General features: G+C 43.7%; 1 protein-coding gene across 3 annotated transcripts in view; it reads left to right on the top strand.

Moving 5' to 3' along the window:
* Positions 1-2,524: 2,524 nt before the first annotated feature.
* The window catches only part of fam184aa (family with sequence similarity 184 member Aa), a 37,454-nt gene continuing 19,263 nt past the window's right edge, over positions 2,525-20,715 (top strand). For 2 of the 3 annotated variants that reach the window (XM_085798944.1, XM_085798954.1), the window contains exons 1-10: positions 2,525-2,888; positions 11,649-11,726; positions 13,086-13,220; positions 13,368-13,466; positions 15,238-15,444; positions 15,816-15,989; positions 16,208-16,369; positions 16,837-16,972; positions 17,336-17,517; positions 17,597-17,782. In XM_085798944.1, coding sequence (XP_085655070.1) covers positions 2,721-2,888; positions 11,649-11,726; positions 13,086-13,220; positions 13,368-13,466; positions 15,238-15,444; positions 15,816-15,989; positions 16,208-16,369; positions 16,837-16,972; positions 17,336-17,517; positions 17,597-17,782 — 1,527 coding nt within the window. In that variant the 5' untranslated portion in view covers positions 2,525-2,720. The remainder of the gene's footprint in view (positions 2,889-11,648; positions 11,727-13,085; positions 13,221-13,367; positions 13,467-15,237; positions 15,445-15,815; positions 15,990-16,207; positions 16,370-16,836; positions 16,973-17,335; positions 17,518-17,596; positions 17,783-20,715) is intronic. The other variant, XM_085798948.1, reaches the window with a different exon arrangement.

A 20,715-nucleotide genomic window follows, 5' to 3' on the forward strand; every position in this document is an offset into this window, starting at 1 on the left:
CATGATCTCCCCATCGCTGCATTGATTTCTCTCCCAAAGTCATGCATCTTAGGTTAATGGGAAACTCTTAGTGTGTGACTGTGAGTCTGGATGGTTTGGTCTCTTGATAGGCTCACCCCTTGTCCATGGGTGTACCCAACCTCTCATCTGATCTCAGCCGGGAGAGCATCATGGTGTGACCCCTGTAGTCCTGGAGACAAAACCGGCTGTTCTCCTTTACATTCATTTTACATTATACCAGTTTTGCAGCATGGTAGATGGAAAAGTGTATTAAGTCTGTAAATTACACTTACACAGTGATGTATCAGTAATAATAATGATAAGGGTGACATAAACACACTAACAGAAGCTAATCTGAGTCTTTTTAAATCTCATATTGTTGAGCCATTTTCTACAGCTCTGGTTTTAACAAGTGCCTTTGAAATCATTCTGTGTAGTTGTTTATTGATTAGATAGTAGTTAAGAAAACAAAGAATTTAAGTGTGTGTTATAGAATAGAGGAATCACAGCTTGTTTGAAAACAGCCTCACAATGAGAAGGACCAAAGGCCCAGAGCGACTGTCTGCATATAAACCTATGAGCTTAGTTAAGCTGTCCACACCTGTCAGTGGAATTGCTGCAAAGACTGATCAGGAGGAGCTGGTGCTCAAGATAAAGGCGTCTGGAGAGAGGCGTCCCTAAACGGCTGCAGCACAACGGTGTCAATCAGAAGACAGGGTGTAAGGTGGAGGAAGGGAGGGAGGGAGATGGAGGTTTAGTGTCAGGGGGGGAAAAAAGAAGAGAAAGATTGACAGCCAGTCCCTAACAGAGATGGACCGCTGCACTTGGGTTGTGATTTTAAAAGATTAAAACATGATGACCACACTGTAATGTTACACCGGTCCAGGAGGAGGCCTTGAGTTGTATTAGAAAGGAAATAGCTCCATCTAGAGGAGATAAAGCTCAGGTTAAACTGTGTGAGACATGATTGTGGACGGACTTATAAAACCTTAAACTGACCACATAACCAGTATGAATAGAGATTCCTTTTAAGCTTTTGGGTTTTATAGTAAAATGTAGCAAAGGGGATTAGAAAGCCTTTCCAGTCATCAGTCTGATGCTTTCACACCAATCCACCCAGACACTTAACATGATCTATTTTTGCTTTTATCATTACTTGAAAGTGTGCTTTCATCATTGCTGCTTTTATGCTCAAATAGCCTGCGCAATTATGAATCAAGGCAAGTGCAAATACAGGGAGGTGCTCTTGGATTTTTACAGGCAAAACATATTCACATGGGGTGTCAATAATATGACAGTAATACCAATGAATTATGCCATTTAGGCTGTACATCCACTATTTTGCAAGTGTTGATTCCACCACACAAAACAGCCCCATGCCCCAGTTTTAGCATTCACAGTGTGCAGATAATAAACTCTGATAACTTTGATTTAACCTTAACTGAAGTTGTTTAATTAAAAAAACAACAAACAGATGCTCAAGGTGAGTTTTGTAGATTTTCCACAAGATATGTGGTTGCGTTTTTCAAACCATGAGCATCACATGCAAAATGTTGGAATGGAGACAGAAAAACTAACTTTAAGAAGAAGTTAAAGAGTTAAAGTTGATCCTTGACCTCATAGAGAAGAAGATTCATTTTTAAAGTATCCAGATGGCTTTTGTAGATTGTATGAACTGATCCCCTGAATAAATATTTTTTTGCAGTTCGCAAGGATCACCAGCAGATGTCAGTGCAGGATCAGTGACAGCTTCGTCATCTCCAGGGTGATGTAATGCAGTCAAGTGTCAGTGAGGGCCAGCAGCATCTCATCCCATACTGTAAGTTTCCAGTTGCTGGTTGATGTTGATCATGATTTGTTTTTTTCTACTTGAAGTAAAAATACCAATATAACAAATACGTCCTGGATTCAAATGCTGACTAATGCACAAAGATATTTGCAGCAAAAATAATAATAATAATAAATCATATTGATTATATTCCCTATCATAATTATTGTGCATTAATGCGTAAGAATCGTTTAAATGTTGCAGGTGGTAAAGGTTCGAGCAATTAAAATATAATATCATGTTTATTATGGTTTGTATTAATTATCTGTCTTTGCAAAGGGACTTCAGCTGGAACCACTAGAATTTAGGCTATAATAGAGCAGAATAAAGTAGCATAAAATAGAAATGTTCAAGTGATACTGTACGTACACAGAGGATACCTCAAATCTGTAACTGAGTAAGTTGCGCGTGTATTTGAAGACTCAAGATATTCTCAGCTCTGACTGCCATTGGTTGGGATAGGCATAAACTTCCGTATTTCCGACAGCCCTGAAGGCATCATCCTGCAGCTTGTGAGCCTGCTGTGTGTCCGGACTGACTGTCGGACCTGCTGCTGCACGGCTGCTCATCGTCAACATGTCCGCTGTCCTCTGCAATTAAACGCATCAGCGTGCACTTGTGCACAGAAGCGCCGTTAAAAGCGTTAATGCAACCGAACCTGGGCGCGCGCCACTTGATGAGCATCTGGCGCGCGTCTCCGAGCGCTCGCGCCCGCTTCCTCTGCGTGCGACGGGACGGTCTCGCGCCCCGCTGCCCCTGCTCCCCGTCTTCCTCCGCCACTGAAACCGAAGATTAACCACAGACACAACAATGGACGGATTTGACGCGTAGCAGTCCCCGGTGCATTTTATTTCAATTTACGGCGTCGCGTTTGGGTTTATTCCCGGTGAAAATGGCGACGGGGGCAGGCTGGCAGCCTCCGTACAACACCTCGACTAGCACCAACACCAAATACACCCCCTCTCCAACGTCCAGCATGTTTTACGACGGGAGTTTAACGCTGGAATACACTCAAGACCTGCATTTGAAGATGAGCAAGAAGATAGCACAGCTGACCAAGGTGTGTGGATGTCAGTGAGTGAGTGAAAGAGTGACGGAGGTGTAGAGGTGAAGTCATTTCGTGCAGGTTGGGATGGAGATGGAGTGTAGTACTGTGGAGATGTGTTGGTGCTGATGTGGGATGGGGTGTCATTTGTAAACATGCTCCTATACAAGGATGTGCTGCTATTTCATTCTGTGTTTTTCACATATAATCTTGTGCAGTTCTGCAGATTTGGTGCTGAATTAACATCTGCTGGTGTTTTGGAGCATGTGTTGATGATTTGTGACAGTTATTATGCACCTTGCCTGTTTAATGGTTCACAGGTCACCATTAAACAGGCTTTTTAAATTAAAGATATGTATTTTTTCTCCTGGTGCATACAGGCAGTGCTTGTCGTTTCTGGTTAGTTTGGAGGAGGTGAATTTTACACAAACCATGACAAGAGTTGCAACCTAATATCTTACTACTCTCTGCAGGCTCAGCTACACTGTAGTACTCTTCATCTAAGAGAAAAACAACAAAAACAAACAAACAAAACAGGCCTTGTTGTGTTTCATGAGTGGTGATGAATGCTGCTGTGTATTTACCATTGTTTAACCTGTGCATGTGTGTTTCTTTTTTGTCATGCCAGGGCTGCCACTGCCAGCAAAAGGGGGCTGAGGGAAGTTATGTAATCTTGGAGGGGATGCAGGGGTTTGGCATGGCTGCTTCTGTCTTTGTAGTCCACCTGAAACCAGTGTAGCATACAGGGATATACTATGTGTCGCTCAGTAGTAGGAGATTTAAGGTGGCAGCTACATTTGCAGCATCACAGGCTTTTGTCTCAGCGGTGGGGCGGGTGAGATGAAGCAGTTTGTACAAACCAGTCGGTACAAAGGGGAGACAAAGGAAGGAAGGCAGGAGTAGAGGACAGGAAAATTTACATAACAGGCATGGTGATACTATTCCAAGGCAGAATTAGGCACTGTGTACAGTGGGATAAGCTGGACTAATATCCACCGAATTGCATATTGATTGGAAATGTGGATATTCAGGATTAAATTGCTGCTCGATTAAAATGATTTGCAGTGGTGGAGAGATTGGCAGGACGTGATGTGTTTGGATCCAAGCCGGTTCTCAAAGGAGCATAGTACCGGTAGGTGAGGTGAACTCTTGGATGGATACGACAGTGTTTGTCTGTCTGTGTTTATCACACCTGAAAACCGACCCCAGGATCCTTCCCATTGCATGCTGGGAAAGGCTCCAACCCCCCGCCCAAACCCCTGAGCGAGCCTGAGCAGAATAAGCAAGTGTAGTATTTACACGGATGGATGGAAGGAGGCCACAATCAATACATGTAAACAAAGGATTCAACTTACTCAGTGCTAATCATACATTGTAAATAACAAATGGAGGGACGGGTCAGTGGTGGCACCGTCTTCTCCAAACTGAGGAGATGCTTCTTTTGTTTTTTGCCGGTTGCTTTTTGCAGTTTGATCTGTTAGATTAATACAGTAGATAATGAAAGTAATTGTTGGTGGGAGTGGATGTGGTGTAAAGGTCAAGTTCAGGTCACAGTCTGCAGAAGTCACAGAGATGCTTGGTCCAGAAAATGGCTCTCTGAAGATATTTCAGGGATTACGTTGTATGTATGTTACAGAGTTCCTGCTGTTGTATTCTTAAAAGCAAAGAGCACTTCCCTCTGTTCTGTGTCCAGCTGTCTCAGCGTTTTAAAAATTCAAGGTGTTATGGCAGATTTATCCCTCTTGGTTTTTTGTTTTTTTTGCTCGCGTCCCCGTATCCGCAGGCCACCGCTATTTGTTTACTCGTCAGCCTCAGCGTGGTGCATTGTTTCTCCTGTGTGGAGAAACATTTTCATTTCAAAAGAGCGACTCAGATATCGCTGCACCATGCCCCCCCCCCCCTCATGTTTCACGCGTTTGTGTGATAATTCTTGCATGAGCCGGATCTAGGTTTTTGTGTGAAGCGACAGTCACTCCACTCTCTCTGTGTGTGTGTGTGTACGGTGATGTGTGAGCGTTCCCTTTCAATTTCCAGTCATGCAGGTATCTGCACCGTTTCCTTCGATAACAGTGGTGCTTTTAGCTAAAACAGGAAAACTAGGACATTTTTTTGTTGTTGTGGGGACCTTTGTTGTTTTGGAGCTGTTCAGAGGAAGCATGTTAAGTAAAATGAAGAAGTACAGAAGACAATATTCCAGTGTTATTAAAACTATTTAACAAGTGTTTCAATATATTTGTTCATAAAATGCCTTAAATCTAAATTGTAAAAAAAAATATTGGATTAACTAATTTGATTGATTAAAGGGATAGTTCAACATTTTGGCAAATTGTTCCATTGCCAATGAACCTACTCCTAAAACTATAGGGATTATGGCAGTAGGTCAATTTGCCAAAATGTTGAACTATCCCTTTAACTCATGACCCCATACTCCCAAGAGAAGCTACGTCTCCTGCTTTATTCATACCAGTACAATACAATTAGTGTGATTTTTGTTTAGCGAGGCTGGCTCAGTTTCAAAGCTTTTTATTTCTCAACAACAAGACATGATGAGGTACTTGACCGTGGTCCAGGATCAGACATGATTATCGTCATGGCGATACAGTAGATGGCCCTGCTCCTGTTCTGACCGAGGCTCTGATCACATGTGATCTGTTTGGGAGTCTGTAGCCGCAGAGATTTGAATAAGACATCCTGGGTTTCATGCTGTTACATCATGTTGAGGAGTTAAACAGCACAAAACAGGTTTTAAACATATTAAAACCAAGAGAAAAATATATGTTCAGTTCTTTAGAGCTGCCACCGCTGTCGTCGTACCCAAGGAGAGCTGGAGCAATTCATCTCGACACCTTGGCTGGTTGTTCCCGTGGGAGGCCTTGAATCAACTCCTCAGCTGCTTTACACTCTTACCTGGCGGAGCTGTTGTTTGTTGAAGAGCTCGTCACATGGAGGAGAAGAGAAGAGAAGGGCTGAAATCTGGAGCTTCTCTTGTCCTACATGTTCACTGGTTTTCCAGGTCGCTTTGATTTGCAGCTCCAGCGCCTGCATGGCTGCGGTTGGTTTGTACTGTAAAGTCTCTTCACAGCTGGACTCCAAGGCTGAAACACTTACAAGAGGCCAAAAGGTCACGTAGAAGATCAGACAATTGATTTCTACTCCCACTTTCCACTGTGTGTGCATGGCCATGATAATACTTATGAATAAATGATGAGAAAGTATTGAAAATGCCAATGAGGATGACATCAGTGCTATCAAAAGGAATAGGTTAGTCTTGTTAAGAGTTGATTTGTTAGTCTGTTAGAGTAAAAGAGCTTGCACCATCATGTGCAGGGAGGAATAGTCAGCCAGCGCGACAGTAGTGTGTAATAGTATTAGTGCAATAACCTTCCATTTAATTTGAGAGAAACAAATATTAGATTTTAACTGGGAGACATGTTTACAACACTATAGAGACGTCGGTGCATGAGAGCAGAGCTAGCTGGAATAAGACTCTCCCCCCTGAGTTGATTGTGGATGCTGCCTGGGCCCTCACATCTCTGCAAATGTCAGCGCAGTCTTTAAAGGTTTAGGAGAACACAACAACACACAAGAGCACAGATGGAGGCCTTACAGTTATGTGCACTACAGCGTAAAAAAAAAGGCAAATCTGTTTCCTTTGGTGTATTCAGTCGGGTGAGAAAGTAGATCCAGTGTTTTCCAGAGCAAACTGAGTCGTAAGATGTTTTACTTAAAGTTTGTGACCTGCTCTTATCAGAACATCACAGAAGACAATATTTCCCCCTCGGCGTGCCCTCGTTCCTGCCTGCTGTGTTTGTGACTCAGCCGCGATGGCGTGCAGCGATGATCAGGGAGTAAAAGTGTGTGTGCACTGAGTGTCCTTGGAGCGTCGAGGAGGAGGAGGCACAACAACGCCAAAAAAAAAAAAAAAAAAGTAACAGATGCAAAGTGTTTTCACACCATGACAGGGAGGACAAAGAAAGTGCACTTTGTGCTCTGGCTAATTGGCAACAGAGACTGTGCTGCCACTCGACGTCGTGCCCGATGCAGGAAGAAATTGCGGACTAAAAAGCTCAAATGTCGTGGGATCGGGTTAAGACTATAGCACCTCGGAGAATCGGGCTTCGATTAATCCTTTAATTAGTGTATATGATGCTAATCCTCTCAAAATGATGAGAGCAGAGCAATGGTGTTTTGTTAGAGACAAAACATGGAGTTGTTCTCCTTCCAGAGCTTAGTGACCTTTATTCTGTTGTTCAGTCAATGGCGATCGACTGTAGAGAACGTCCTTTAGCCTCTGTTGTCATTTGGAGCATCAGTCCTCATTTGTCCTCCGCTCTGCTTTTGACACTTGATGATAAAAGGAGTTGGATCGTAAACCTGGACGATGATTACCCCCCTTTTTGGTGAAATTTCCCTGTCAGCCACAACCATTTGTCCACCACTGTCAAGATAGATACAGTGGGGTTTGATTGATTATACAGCACACGTACAATTGATCATTGCTCCGCCGGGTGCAGAGGAACTGAAGTTGAATTGTCTCTAATGATACATGGTAATGAGGTTCCTCAGGGATGTTTTAGTGGACCATTAAGGTCGAAATTTTCTTTCACGCTGGCAGGAATAAAATGATGCAATTGACTTGATCTTTGTTATCTTTTTTTAATATTCTAGGCAAGAAAAGCATCATTTACAAGATTAATTTCAGTAGTTTAGAAGAAAAAGCTTCATCCTATAGTGACAAGTTGTGCCTGATATCAAAAACCAACACCGTATTTAACAGAAACCATTTTATCTCTGGGACCAAATCCTTTTATTCAGGTCAGTATCAGAGCTGATCTTTGTGCACCAGCCCGTCCACCCTGACCTGCCTGTAAAGAAGCTTAGAGACGGCATTATTCATCATTATTTATCACTATTCACACCACAGCAAGAGGTAGTTCTTCGGTGCTTGTCTCCTGAGGCGGCGGCAGTGGCGTGGGTTGGGTAAAAACAGGCAGCTTGTGCAGCTGCTATATTTAAAAGGAAGCACAAGGTAATTTTCCCTCTTCACAAGCCGATAGAGAGACATCACTGCAGCGGGGACCACAAAAGGGGGGATTCTGGGTATCTTACTGCTGTTTTTCCAGCATCGAATACCTGAACTCTGTCGCTGCAGGCGGTTGTGTCGCCTTCAGGTTTGGTTTGATCGCAGCCTCGGGCCTGGAAACTTTCCTGTGAAACCCCCTCTCTCCCCTACATAGCCCAGAGAGGAGAGGGAGAAGCTGCAACCTGCCGTCACTCTCCTCGCTTTGCTTTTATTGTAAATCTTGTCATATGCAGGTGTGGTCATGTGAACGCTCTGCTTCGTGTTTGCTCATGGGTGATGAGACGAGATAAAAACAGGAGGAAAAATTACAAGGAAAACAAATGCTTTGCACTTGATGTCGGCTACAGCATGTGGATAAGAAAGACATCTATGTGTTTTATTGATGTATTTACCTGTGTGTGTGTGTGTACGAGGCTCCCAGCTCTCTGCCGCCGAGAATGTTAATCACGGCCCGTCAGGCTGCACCTGTCTGCTTGACAGATGCCATAGGATGTTCGAACAAACTGTTCTCTTTAAAGGTCTAAAGTGTGTTTTCAATGTTTCTGGGAGTTTTTGGACCAGTTTTCTGACTGTAAAAGTTGACTTGCTTGGGATATTTCAGTCATTTTCATGTCAACGCAAGACTTGCTATGGCAAAGACCAGACAGCTCACTGAGAACACATTGGAATTGTGATGAGTTTGATGAGGGAAACCAAGAAATCCCATTAGCCTCCGTAGAAGCGTAGCTCTGAGCGGCTCACGGCTCTTCTCCACCGTTCTAAAAATAGCTTGCACCGACAATTAAAGGTAACGAACCTACTCCTAAAACTATAGGGATTATGGCAATGGGCCAATTTGCCAAAATGTTGAACTATCCCTTTAAGGCCGGCTGTTATCTCCAAAAATCTAAAAATAATTACTGTTTCTTCTCAAAGGTGGTTGTTTGATCGCCCCTGGAGACCACATTGAAATCTGAGAACCGCATCAGCCCTGTAGATTAAAATCTGCAGAATAAACACACAATACAACCAGTCAAATTCTATCATGTCCATCAAATTAGATGTAGGAGCATGTAATGGGAAAATATCCCAGCGGTGATTGAAATTGCATCCCCATATACACTGTACAGTATCCTTGTAATGTGGCAGTGAAGTGTTTATTAGAGCTGTCACTTTGCCTCTGCACAGCCTATAATCATGAGCGTGGACTGTAATGTGTGAAGTATGAACCACTAGACTATGTATCTGCCCCTTAATTCATTTGGATTTGAACGCAGCCCACACAGCCCACTGCTCCACTGCCTTTGTAGATGTTCTGTCCATTTGCGGCGTCTCTCTCTGCCGCCTCTGTGATCATGTCAAAGTGGGGACGTTACTCCACAGCAGCATTTCACTTTTTATCTGAAATGTTCACATTTTACATTTTGCATATTCACAGATAAACCTGCATCATAATTTCTCCTTCAGCATTTAATATTTTTTGCTTGATAATTAATTATCAGACATATTGTATCTGCAGTTATTCATGAATCCACTGGCTGTTTATTCCAGCATTAGCTATCAGATAAATATGTAATTGAAGAATGTATTTTATAACAGAACCATTTCTGACAATGAAAGGAGTTGCATTGTGGAAGATTATTTATAGGAAAGCAGTAGCACGCTTTAATAATGTGGGACTGGAGACACAAATAGTGATGTGAGGTATCTTTATTCCTGGGAGATGGAGAGACAAAGGAGAAAGGAGGGGGGGAGTGAGATGCAGAGAGAGAGAGAGAAGGAAAAAGAACAAAAAGAGGGAGAGATAAAAGGATGAGAGCAAAGACAGAGGAGAGAGAGGGAGAGATGAAAAGCAGCAGGCATGCCAGCGTCATTAAAATAATCATGTATAATTAAAGTAACATTTCCATGGCTGACTTACTGCTGAGAATCAAAGGCTTGCAGTAGGACCTACCTTTCTCTGAAGGCTGCTGAAGTGCGAACATGCTGTCGAGGTAACACCACCGAAGCCTGGGTTAATACTGAAACGCTGCAGCAGCGCTCTTTCACAGCTCCGTTCAGACTCCAGGCTCAGATCAGACGGCTCTCATTAACAGGATGAATTCAGGTTTAGTTTTTATCAAAGTCAGGTTTTTTTTTTTTGGAATCGAGCTCAGTTTAACTGTGACCTCTGAGTCTGTGCTGCAGCAGCAAACTATTTTTAGTGTCATGAGCTCCGGTCGAGGTTGATTGAGTCGTGATCGTTCACAGGGCAGCTTTGAGGCCTCAGTGTTGGTGCTTATCTTCTACATGGAGCAACTGATGGAAGAGCCTTTTTCTAATGATGCATCCAGGCCCAGCTCCAGGCGTGGGCACGGGGGAGCGAGGCGCCATGAAATCATCCGGCTTCATCCCGAAATTGAACAAATAACGAATGAGAATCTTTTATTTAATATTTTGTCTATGTGACCTGGTTTTAAAAGTCATTACTGATACTAGTAATGCTTAAAGTGCCGTGTAAGTAGCTCACTAAGTCAATGTTATTCTCTCAGTGCAGTAAAGCTTTCAGTAACCACAGAGTTCACTGCTGTGATTATTACAGGATGGATGTTGAAGTGGTCTTTAAATGTCAGTCATAATTCAATGGCCGCTTCGCCGTCGTTACACATCACACCACGTAATTACCATGTATGTGCCCATTACATGCTGTACTGGATGCATGTAGGCAAACTTTTCACTTCACCTGTAAGTGGGAGGGAATGTGGCGCTCCTGGCTGTGATGCCGGCAGGCCTGTGATTTAGCTGACCATGACTGAATATTAGCTGCTCACTGGGGGCTTCAATTTGCTGAAGATGATTTTTACTCTTTTTTTTTTCTTTCCAAAGCTTCTGCATATCATTTTACCTCCAGCACTTACATAAAACCTTCTCATAATCCTGGAGGAGAGAGCAAGCATGACTGACAAGATGTGATTCACTTAGGTTTGTGTGTGGAGTGCGCCACAGCGACCGGAGGGTTCACACATATCTATTTGAAATATTTCTCCTTTTTTTTTTACTTACTTGCCTTTCTATTTCTATTGTTTCTTTTCATCTTGAGTTCCATGTTGCTTATTTGTTAAAGGGGCAGTTCAACATGTTGTCAATTTGACCCATTGCCATAATCCCTATAGTCTTAGCAGTAGGTTTGTTACCTTTAATTGTCGGTGCAAGCTATTTTTAGAACGGCGGAGCAGAGCTGTGAGCTACGGAGGCTAATGGGATTTCTTGGTTTCCCTCATCAAACTCATCAAATTCACAATCCAACAACTCCAAAACGCTCTGGTGGACAAGTTGTGACCTGCACATTCACCACGCTATGAGATAATAACAGAATGTTACGAGAATGTGCAGGTCACAACTTGTCCACGACAGCGTTTTGGAGTTGTTGGATTGTGTATTTGATTAGTTTGATGAGGGAAACCAAGAAATCCCATTAGTCTATGGTGGACAGACACACAACTGATGATTTTTTTTACATTTCAGAGCAGCTGCGATGAATCTGTGTATAATGCAGTCTTTAATCAGAGGCTGAAATCTGTTTCTCTCCTCTCCTGATTTTATTGGTATTGATTTTGTTGCAGAGCCGAGTCGGACTGTTCATTGTCGAGCCATTGATCTGATATGGAAACAGTTAATAAGAGCATCTTTCTCTCCGTCTTCAGTCTGTTGTCTAACTCTCTTCCCGCCTACAGGTAATTTATGCCCTCAACACCAAGAATGACGAACACGAGGAGGAGATCGACTCTCTGAAAGAAGCCCACGAGGATGAGGTACGGACATCACACAGCACCAAACACCTCGATCTGACAGCTTCGACAGGGAAATTTGGTGAAGTGATGGCAGAAGCTGGGACGTACAAAACTTCTCATATTCACACCGCCTGTCTGTTTCTCTTTTCACTCTCGACTGTTCAATTTCCTCAGCTGAGAAAAAAAAAATCAAGTGATTCCATTTAGGCAGAGTTAGGGAGAATTAATGTCTTACAAGCATCTGTTACCTGCAACAGTTTGCAGATGTGAAACCCTTCGCTTGCAGCAGATTAACTCCCTTTGCTGCCGTCTGAAAGTGGCAGGTACAGAGGGCTGCCGAGTGAAAGGAAACCCTGCAGAAAGTGTGTTCCAGATCAGCCTCAACGCTCTGTTTGCAGCCTGTCAAGGTTTTTAGATTCTGCAAAGCCGCTCCCTCGTTTACTGTTTTTGACGCCGGTGGTGGAGGGCGCTGAGCACCTCACGCCAAAATCTCTCAGAGGTGTCAATTAGGGTTTAATGTAGGAACTGTGAAGGCCGCAGCATATGACTGGCATCATTTTCACGGCCCGTCAAAACCTCCAGAGGCTGCGTCTCCCCCTTATGCAATCGATATGTTCCTCATTTGTTTGTTAGCCTTTCACTTTCATTTATCACTCCTATGCATATGCTTCAAATCCAGAGTGACGCACACTACCAGAGAGTGTTATATTACCACTTGTTACCTTGAATAAATCTTGAATAACCAGCTCAGGACTGCTGCGACAGAAGCTTCTCTTGCTTGTTCACATCTTTCACTCTAGTGTGCGTGTGTCATGGGGTCCAGTGGTTTATTTGAGGAGGATCCAGTGTAATTGGTCTTGATGGGAACTGGCCAGCCCAGATATACTGCAGTCACGTGTTTCTGAATCCCGTTAATCTAACATACAGTGGAATAAATCTGTGTGAGATTAAACCCAGCGATGAGTTTGTTTAAGGATAAGACCTAAGCCGGTTTAAATGTCGTTAATTTCGTTGGTATTGCTTTCAGAGAGAAGCTTTAGTGTACCGTGTTCTAAGTTGTTAATGAAATTAGAGTTGCTTTCAACTGTTAAATTTTCAAAGTGGGACTCCTCTCCCCTGCCAAGAAACATTTCTTGGAGGCAGCAATGTTTTGCTGGCGCCTAGTTTTATTTATTTCCACATTTCGTTCCCTTCAGCTCTCATTTCCACCTACTCTGTATGTAGGTTTTCACAAACCTCTACATGCTGCAGTTACAGCAGAAACGTTGTAATGACTCCTTTTTATAATGTGCAACATTAAAAAAAAAATTTTTTTAAAAAAATCCGGTTTTGAATAATTTCTACAGCGTTTAAGGTGTTGCCTCTTTTCTTCCTGCTCAGGTCCAACACATAGTGACAGAAACCAGAGACAAGATCATGCAGTACAAGAGCAAGATGGTGGACGAGGCGGACCTGAGGCGGCGGCTGGCCAGTCTGGAGGAATCTGTTGAACTCCACGAGCACATGAAAAGACAGGTCATTCACCGCTGCTAGGCACCACAAGGGAGGGGGGTAGGGGGGGGCTCCTTTAGTGAAGCTTTGTTCACTTTCCTGTAGATAAATCAATTAGACACATAATACGATGCAGCTCCATGTGCTGTAATGTGTTTTCCTCCCTGTCAGGCTTTAGCAGAGTTTGAGATGTACAGACAGAGAATGGAGGACTCGCAGCTCTGCACCGAGGCCCAGCACACACAGAGAGTGGTTTCTATGAGCAGAGAGGTGAGGCTACACACACACACACACACTCACGCACACACACACACACACAGAATACACACAAAAATGACTGTTGATCAATTCTAACAAGAAGCAAAACAAAAACATCCGGTTTCTAAGACTCATACTGTAGAGTTCTCTTGGTAAACTCAAACATTAAACTTTGCTGCTTTTCACATTCACTGCCCGTCCTAAGAAAAAAAACAGTCACACACTCTAAAATTTCGTTGGATTTCGTTTTTAATAATGCATTGGACAGCTCTTAACCCAATTTTAGTAGTTTCAGCAGTCTCCTTAGATATTTTATTTGCTTGATGCATGCCAATAATTTGACCCTTCTGAAACAAATGAACAGCTTTTCCACAACCAGATGAGACTGCATCAGTTAGGGTTAAAGGGATAGTTCAACATTTTGTCAAATTGGCCCATTGCCATAATTCCTATAGTCATAGCAGTAGGTTCGTTACCTTTAATTGTTGGTGCAAGCTATTGTTAGAATGGCGGAGCAGAGCCGTGAGCTGCTCAGAGCTACCCTACGGAGGCTGATGGGATTTCCCTCATCAAACTTGTCAAATACACAATCCGACAACTCTAAAACAAGTTGTGACCTGCACATTCACCACGCACCACACGCATCAGCGGTTTTGAATGAATTTACCTCTAAAACAACTCTGTCTGGTTATTATCTCATAGCGTGGTGAATGTAGGTCACAACTTGTCCACCAGAGCGTTTTGGAATTGTTGGATTGTGTATTTGATGAGTTTGATGAGGGAAACCAAGAAATCCCATGAGCCTCCGTAGCGTAGCTCTGAGCAGCTCGCGGCTCTGCTCCGCCGCTCTAAAAACAGCTTGCACCAACAATTAAAGGTAATGAAACTACTCCTAAAACTGTAGGGATTATGGCAATGGGCCAATTTGCCAAAATGTTCAACTATCCCTTAAAATAACCTCCAATGGGAGGCTCTTACCTATTAGTTTAGTTAAATCCAGGTGGTGACTCTTTTTTGGATGGACAGTGTATATATGCATATATAGACAGGTTGCTTATTTGCACCAAGTTTGCCTGTGCAAGACTGATTGCAGATGTTATATAAATGTCAAAATGTCGCAATCTGATCTGTTGTCGTAGACTGTACCATGTTTCATCATGCCATGTCATGTCATCATGTCATGCATCATATCACACAATGACACACGTTGACATTACTACGCCTGCTTCTGTGGAGTCTGACGGCAGTCGGCATCAACAAACACCTGAGGTCTAATTAGCCGGGATGAACTGGTGGCTGAATGAGCTCAGTTCATCGTCACTTCCCTTCTACGGCGGGATTGGTCCGTGTTAGCGTCGGTCTTAGTCCCTCGTCTTCCTCTGTGCCGCTGCCTTCATACTGTCTCGTCCCGGCTCGACTAAAGAGACAGCCTCTTTACCGACTTGAGCGAGTCTGCTGGCATCACATGACATCACACCTCATGCTGCATTTTTATATATTTTCTCAACCTGTCTGTCTGTCAGATGTTTTGATGCAACAGCAAACACGGGAAAGTCGCTGCCGTTCGCACACATGGAGGTGTAGAGAAGCTGTTTGTTTTGAGAGAAACCATAAATAAGTATCCTCCTGACAGCATGAGAGGGAAGTGCCTTATTTCCTAATTGTTACAGAGCGATTTCACAGAGACGCTGCGAGCATCTCGCTCGGCACAGGTAGAGATTAGTCTGGCAATGACACATGAATGAGAATAAAGAGAATAGAAAATGTTTCGTGGTTTCACTAGGTGGAGGAAATGCGTCGGGATTTTGAGGAGAAGCTGCGGGCGTTCAGCCACGCTCAGGCCCAGTTTGAGGCGGACAAACGGCGAGCGCTGGAGGAGCTGAGGGCCACCCACCGGCAGGAGGTGGAGGAACTCCTCAACAACCAGCAGAACCAGAGCGCCTCCTCCACCGAAGACCAGGAGAAACTGGCTGAGCTGCATAGACAAGAGGTGGGCTAAGACGGAGAGAGACAGGGAGACAGGACTATACAGCAAGTTACTGAATGGGGGTAATTGCTGTGACGGAGGCTTATACAACTTTTCAGTTTTTGGCATGAAAACTGAAAAATGTAGGGTTGTTTCAGTGGCGCAAGTTAAACCTGAAGTGGATATAATCTGGCCATGAACCTTTGTTGCATGTCATCCCCTTATTTTCCTCCCATTTTTCCTCCTTTCCTCTCAACTATTTACTCTCCAATACAAGCTAATCTTTTTTAAGAAATAGATACGATTGTACATGTGTCGGAATGTATTTTGGCAGCTTTCGGACATCATAACAAAAAACAAAGACTTGCTTTCAATGTATTCATCTCTTGGCGCAGGTGGAGGCGTTGATGGAGCGGGTGGAGGAGCTCACAAAGGATAAGGTCCGTCTGGTGGAGGAGTACGAGGCCAAGCTGGGGAAGGCCCAGGAGTATTATGAGAGAGAGCTGGAGGCCATGAGGAGAACACACCAGCTCACCACGGAGAACCTGCTGGCCTGGAAACGAACAGAGGTAAAGACAAATCACATCATCAAGACGAAAAGAAAGAAACCAAGCTTCCATGTTCTTTACAGCTGTGTTTCCATATGTGGATTATGTTCGTACTGTGAAAGTATCCAAGCCTCAGTCCATCGTAAAATGCATAAAACCTGCATGTGGGATTCACAGTTACACATCACAGACACCAACATTTCTCCTGCTGTCCTTCTGTAATGTGGGCGTTTCTGCAGGTGGAGCTCCGTAAAGAGTTCCAGGCCCAGGAAACGGCGCTGCAGCGCTCGCTGTCCAAGCTGAGGAGCGAGCTTCAGAAAGCTCAGGAGGAGGCCAGAGAGAACCGAGACAAGACCAACAGACTGCAGACGTCGCTGGCCAACGCCGAGGGAACCATCAAGGTGTGTGTGGATGAACGGGACGGTTTTCTCTCCTAAATTGTTTAATTAAATAAATGTAATGCACCAAATCTGTGGATGTTCTGCTAAACTGAGCTCACACTGACTTACCTGTTTCTCCTTGTGTTTGCATTAACACTGCATAAATAGTACAGGAGACCTATTTTTTGGATACATTTGTGTGGTGTGCTAAATTGGATGAAAAAGAGTCGCTCAAAAACAAAAACAGAAGGAAAAGCCTCAGGGCGCAAACTGTTTTCAAGGATCTCCGTGTGGTGGGAAATCTAATGTGGTGTGCACTGATGGTCCTGCAGGCAAATCTGCTGAGCAGGAATAGCTGGGTAGGTTTATGTGACTCCAGGCTGTGGTGGGAGAGATATGACTGGGTTTTAAAATACCAAATGTGGGATTGTAAGGACTAAACTGTCTGTGTGTGTGTGTGTGTGTGTGTGCGTGTGTGTGTGCTGCAGAACCTGCATAAGCAGCTGGAAGAGGCCATCCAGGACGGAGAGATCTGGGTGATGCAGCTGAAGGACACAGAGTACGAACTGGAGGGCAGCAGGGAACGAGTTCAGCAGCAGGCGACTGAAATCCTCCACAAAGCCAGTAAGACACTAAAACACCATCCAGGGGTGTGCACAGATGTTTTACACTGGTCTTGATTCTCATATATTTGTGTATTATGATTATTTGTCATGGATTAGAAAGCATCTGAAGTGTTTAAGTGTCGATTCCAGCTCTCTGCATGCTCATACATTTGTTTTCATTAGTGAAACCTGTTGTCATAAATGCAAAAGGAAATGAATCTCATGTTGCAAATCAGCAGTTTATAATAGGATGTGTTGCAGATGGTGAAACAGCCCCAGAATTATAGAGTACAATTATAGAGTCGGATTTTAAAGCTTTACCAGCGTGATCACTGAATGTGGAGCCTCTTTTACAGCAGGGCTTTGATGTGACTGTTCCCAGGTCAGATCGGCTCGCTGCAGGCGACGCAGATGGCCCACGAGGCGACCATCAGGAACCTGGACCAGGAGCAGAGCCGGCTGAAGGAGAAGATCAGCAGGCTGGAGGAGGAGAGGGAGGCTCTGCTCAACCAGAGCCAGGCCACCAACGAACAGCACAAACAGCAAGTGCTCAAACTGGAGCAGGTACGTCACACCCGTCTGCCTGGCCCGTCTGTTAAATGTGTGAAGTCGACTTCAACCTCTCTCTCTCTCTGCTCCTCAGTCTCTGCGCGAGGAGCACCAGGGCTACGAGAAGGAGCTGACCAGGCTGAGAGCGCACTTTGAGGAGGAGACGCTGCGCTTCAAGGAGGCGCAGGTCAGAGCGCTGGAGGATCTGGAGGAGAAACACCAGAACCTGAGGGAGGAGGCTCAGCAGGAGAAAGAGGAGGAGAAGGAACTCCTCATGAATGTGAGTCCAGTGTTTCTGTCCTCTCTTTATGATCGTATCTATCTATAGATTATCACAGGCACAGATTTGTTTAAAGGGATAGTTCAACATTTTGGCAAATTCGCCCATTGCCATAATCCCTATAGTCATAGCAGTAGGTTCATTGCCTTTAATTATCGGTGCAAGCTGTTTTGCGATCGGCGGTGCAGAGACGTGACCTGCTCAATGAACACAATGGAGGTGAATGGTACAGGTCCCGTGTTGCCCATCAAACTCATCAAATACACAATCCAACAACTCCAAAACGCTCTGGTGGACAAGACAGAGTTGTTTTAGAGGCAAATGCAGTCGGAACTACATTCCAGACATGGCTGCTGATATCAAAAGTGCTAGTAGTTCCCAGTATTTGCTTCTTGTGTCGTAATTTTACATAATTATACATGATTATTTCATAGCGTGGTGAATGTGCAGGTCACAACTTGTCTACCAGAGTATTTAAGAGTTGTTGGATTGTGTATTTGACGAGTTTGATGAGGGACAGGGGACCTGGACCGTTCACCTCCATTGTGTTCACTGAGCAGCTCACGTATCTGCCCCGCCGATCTCAAAACAACATGCACCGATAATTACAGTAAAGGTAATGAACTTATTCCTATGACTGTAGGGATTATGGCAAAACATGTTGAACTATCCCTTTGAATAAATGTGGTAGACGTGTCAGAGTCATTAGCTCTTAAACACACTGATGGCTGTGTTTCCTCTGTCACCATATGGCTGTGTTGTACATTTACATACTGCTGTCTGAGGGCGTCAAACCCTCTGTCACGGCAAAGAAAGAAAAAATCAGCAGCTCAGCTACGGGCCGCTCTCCTGCGGCTCCACTGTCTTCAGATATTTGGACACGATTTAAAATGGACCAAAGGGAAACACAGTCAAGAGATCATTTGTTTCTTTTGGAAGTGGACGTCTTAATGAACCTGTAGTGACAAAGCCCCAAGTGAAATCACGCACACACAGGCAAATGTTGGTGTTTCTCTTTCCTGTGCAGCAATTAAATTTCCTCCTCAAAGCAAGTGGTCGCAGTTATTAAAGAAATCTGCGTCTGTAATGAAGAAATGAGCAGCCCTCCCTCTGCCACTGACTGCACGCGTTTAATTAGGTCAACATTAAGACCAAGACGTGAAAACAACATCACTATCTCGCTGTATTTCCCTCTGCGTCTGTCATTTTGTCATCTTTTTGTCCTCCTTCCTCCAGTTTTTCTGTTTTTCTCCCCCTCGTCTCCTCACTCTCCATCCTCCATCCTGTCTCTTGGTTCGAAGGGGCTGCGTGGAATGAATACAAAATGTCCTGGATGCCAGAGGAGCAAGAGCAGCAGATCAGATTACACAGGTTAAATTAACTTACCCTGATTCATTTACCAATCACAGCACCATTACGTAACCAACAGCAAGGAGGTTTTCACTCGCCTGTCAATCAAATCTGCAATGTAAAACACACATCGTTAGATCATATAAATCATATTCTCCGCACATAGGAGACCATGTTTATTTGTTATTATACTGTATTATTATACTGATCACTGCGTAAAGATGTGTTCATGTGCCCCCTGCTTGGGTCGGCTCACACAGATTGGTCCGTTTGCAGCCGGAGAAGGAAGATACACACTCGAACTTCAGTGCTTTGCCAGCCGCTACATCATCTGATTGGTTAACAACAAGGATTACTTGAGTGAGGAGGAGCGCTTGTTTGTCTCCTGCAAGCAGCTCTTTGCAGTTCATTACACCCCATTTACTCACGCTCACGTGGCTCCACCTGCACTCAGCGAACATTAAGAATCTGAAGCTGAAATCTGAAAAGGCAGAGTGATACTGTACGTAACTCACAGTGCTTTGTCTTAAAAGTTGCAGACTCTTCCTTTAAAATGGCAGATTCTCTGTCTCTGAACTGATCTGAAATTTTTTGTTTCAATTCAAATAATGTTGAACTCTGTGTTCTCTCTCCGTCTCTTCCCCGTATCCCCTTTCATAACCCCCCCCCCATGAGCTCAGACTTTCAATGCTGTTTGAAGCTGACTGCTAATTGGCTGATTTTCATTGACATTAAATCCTGCCTTCAAGCCAAAAGAGAGCGGTGTGGTGTGTGAGAGAGCGTGGGTGTGTGTTTATAGATTCCCTGAAAGAAAAGAACGATGGAGAGAACGGATGGAGAGGTGGAGAAGGAGGGGAGGAAGAGGAGGGTGTGTGTGTGTGTGTGTGTGAGGGGGTTATATTATGTAAGACAGAGCTGTGCTGTGCCTCATCATCTTTAGATTAATGTCTGTTTTTATTCCAAGTGAAATCATAGAGGATGCAGGAAGACGAAGAGGGCGAGGTGAAGATGTTGACAGAAAGATAAAAGACATTTGATATAGATTTTTTTCTTTACTTTTTACCTTTTCCAGTACCAATACAGTATCTGTCAGCAAGATGTTTATTTAACGAGTTTGATAATATAGCTAATTGTACAAACTGCTCACGCTGTGATAATTCATCATTCACCACAGTCGAGTTAAGGCGGTCGGAGAATAGCTGCATTATTTAATCTGCCTCCTCTGCTGTAGATCCTGATGAGTTCATCCATTCATCTTTAGCTGTTGTCTTTACTACAGAACCATTAGGAGACACTTTATAGTGTAAACTTGTTGACAGAAGGTTAAGATCAAGGATGGAATTATTATTATTATTATTCTCGTTATTGTTTATTCTGCAGGTTTTATCGGCTCATAAAATATAATATATAAGTGATAAAATATGGGCAGCTTTCCCAATCCCCAATATTGGAGCTGTGAAGTACAGTAAAATAAAAAAAAAGGTAAATAAATGAACTTGACGTGACAACAAAGATAATAGATAATCATATGATAGCAGGGTATATCCACTAAAGATGGAAGAGAGACTGAGAAACCGTCTGAA

The sequence above is a fragment of the Trachurus japonicus genome, chromosome 2, assembly GCF_045865225.1.
Source record: "Trachurus japonicus isolate A0001 chromosome 2, Traja_1.0".
In the NCBI taxonomy this organism is placed as follows: domain Eukaryota; kingdom Metazoa; phylum Chordata; class Actinopteri; order Carangiformes; family Carangidae; genus Trachurus; species Trachurus japonicus.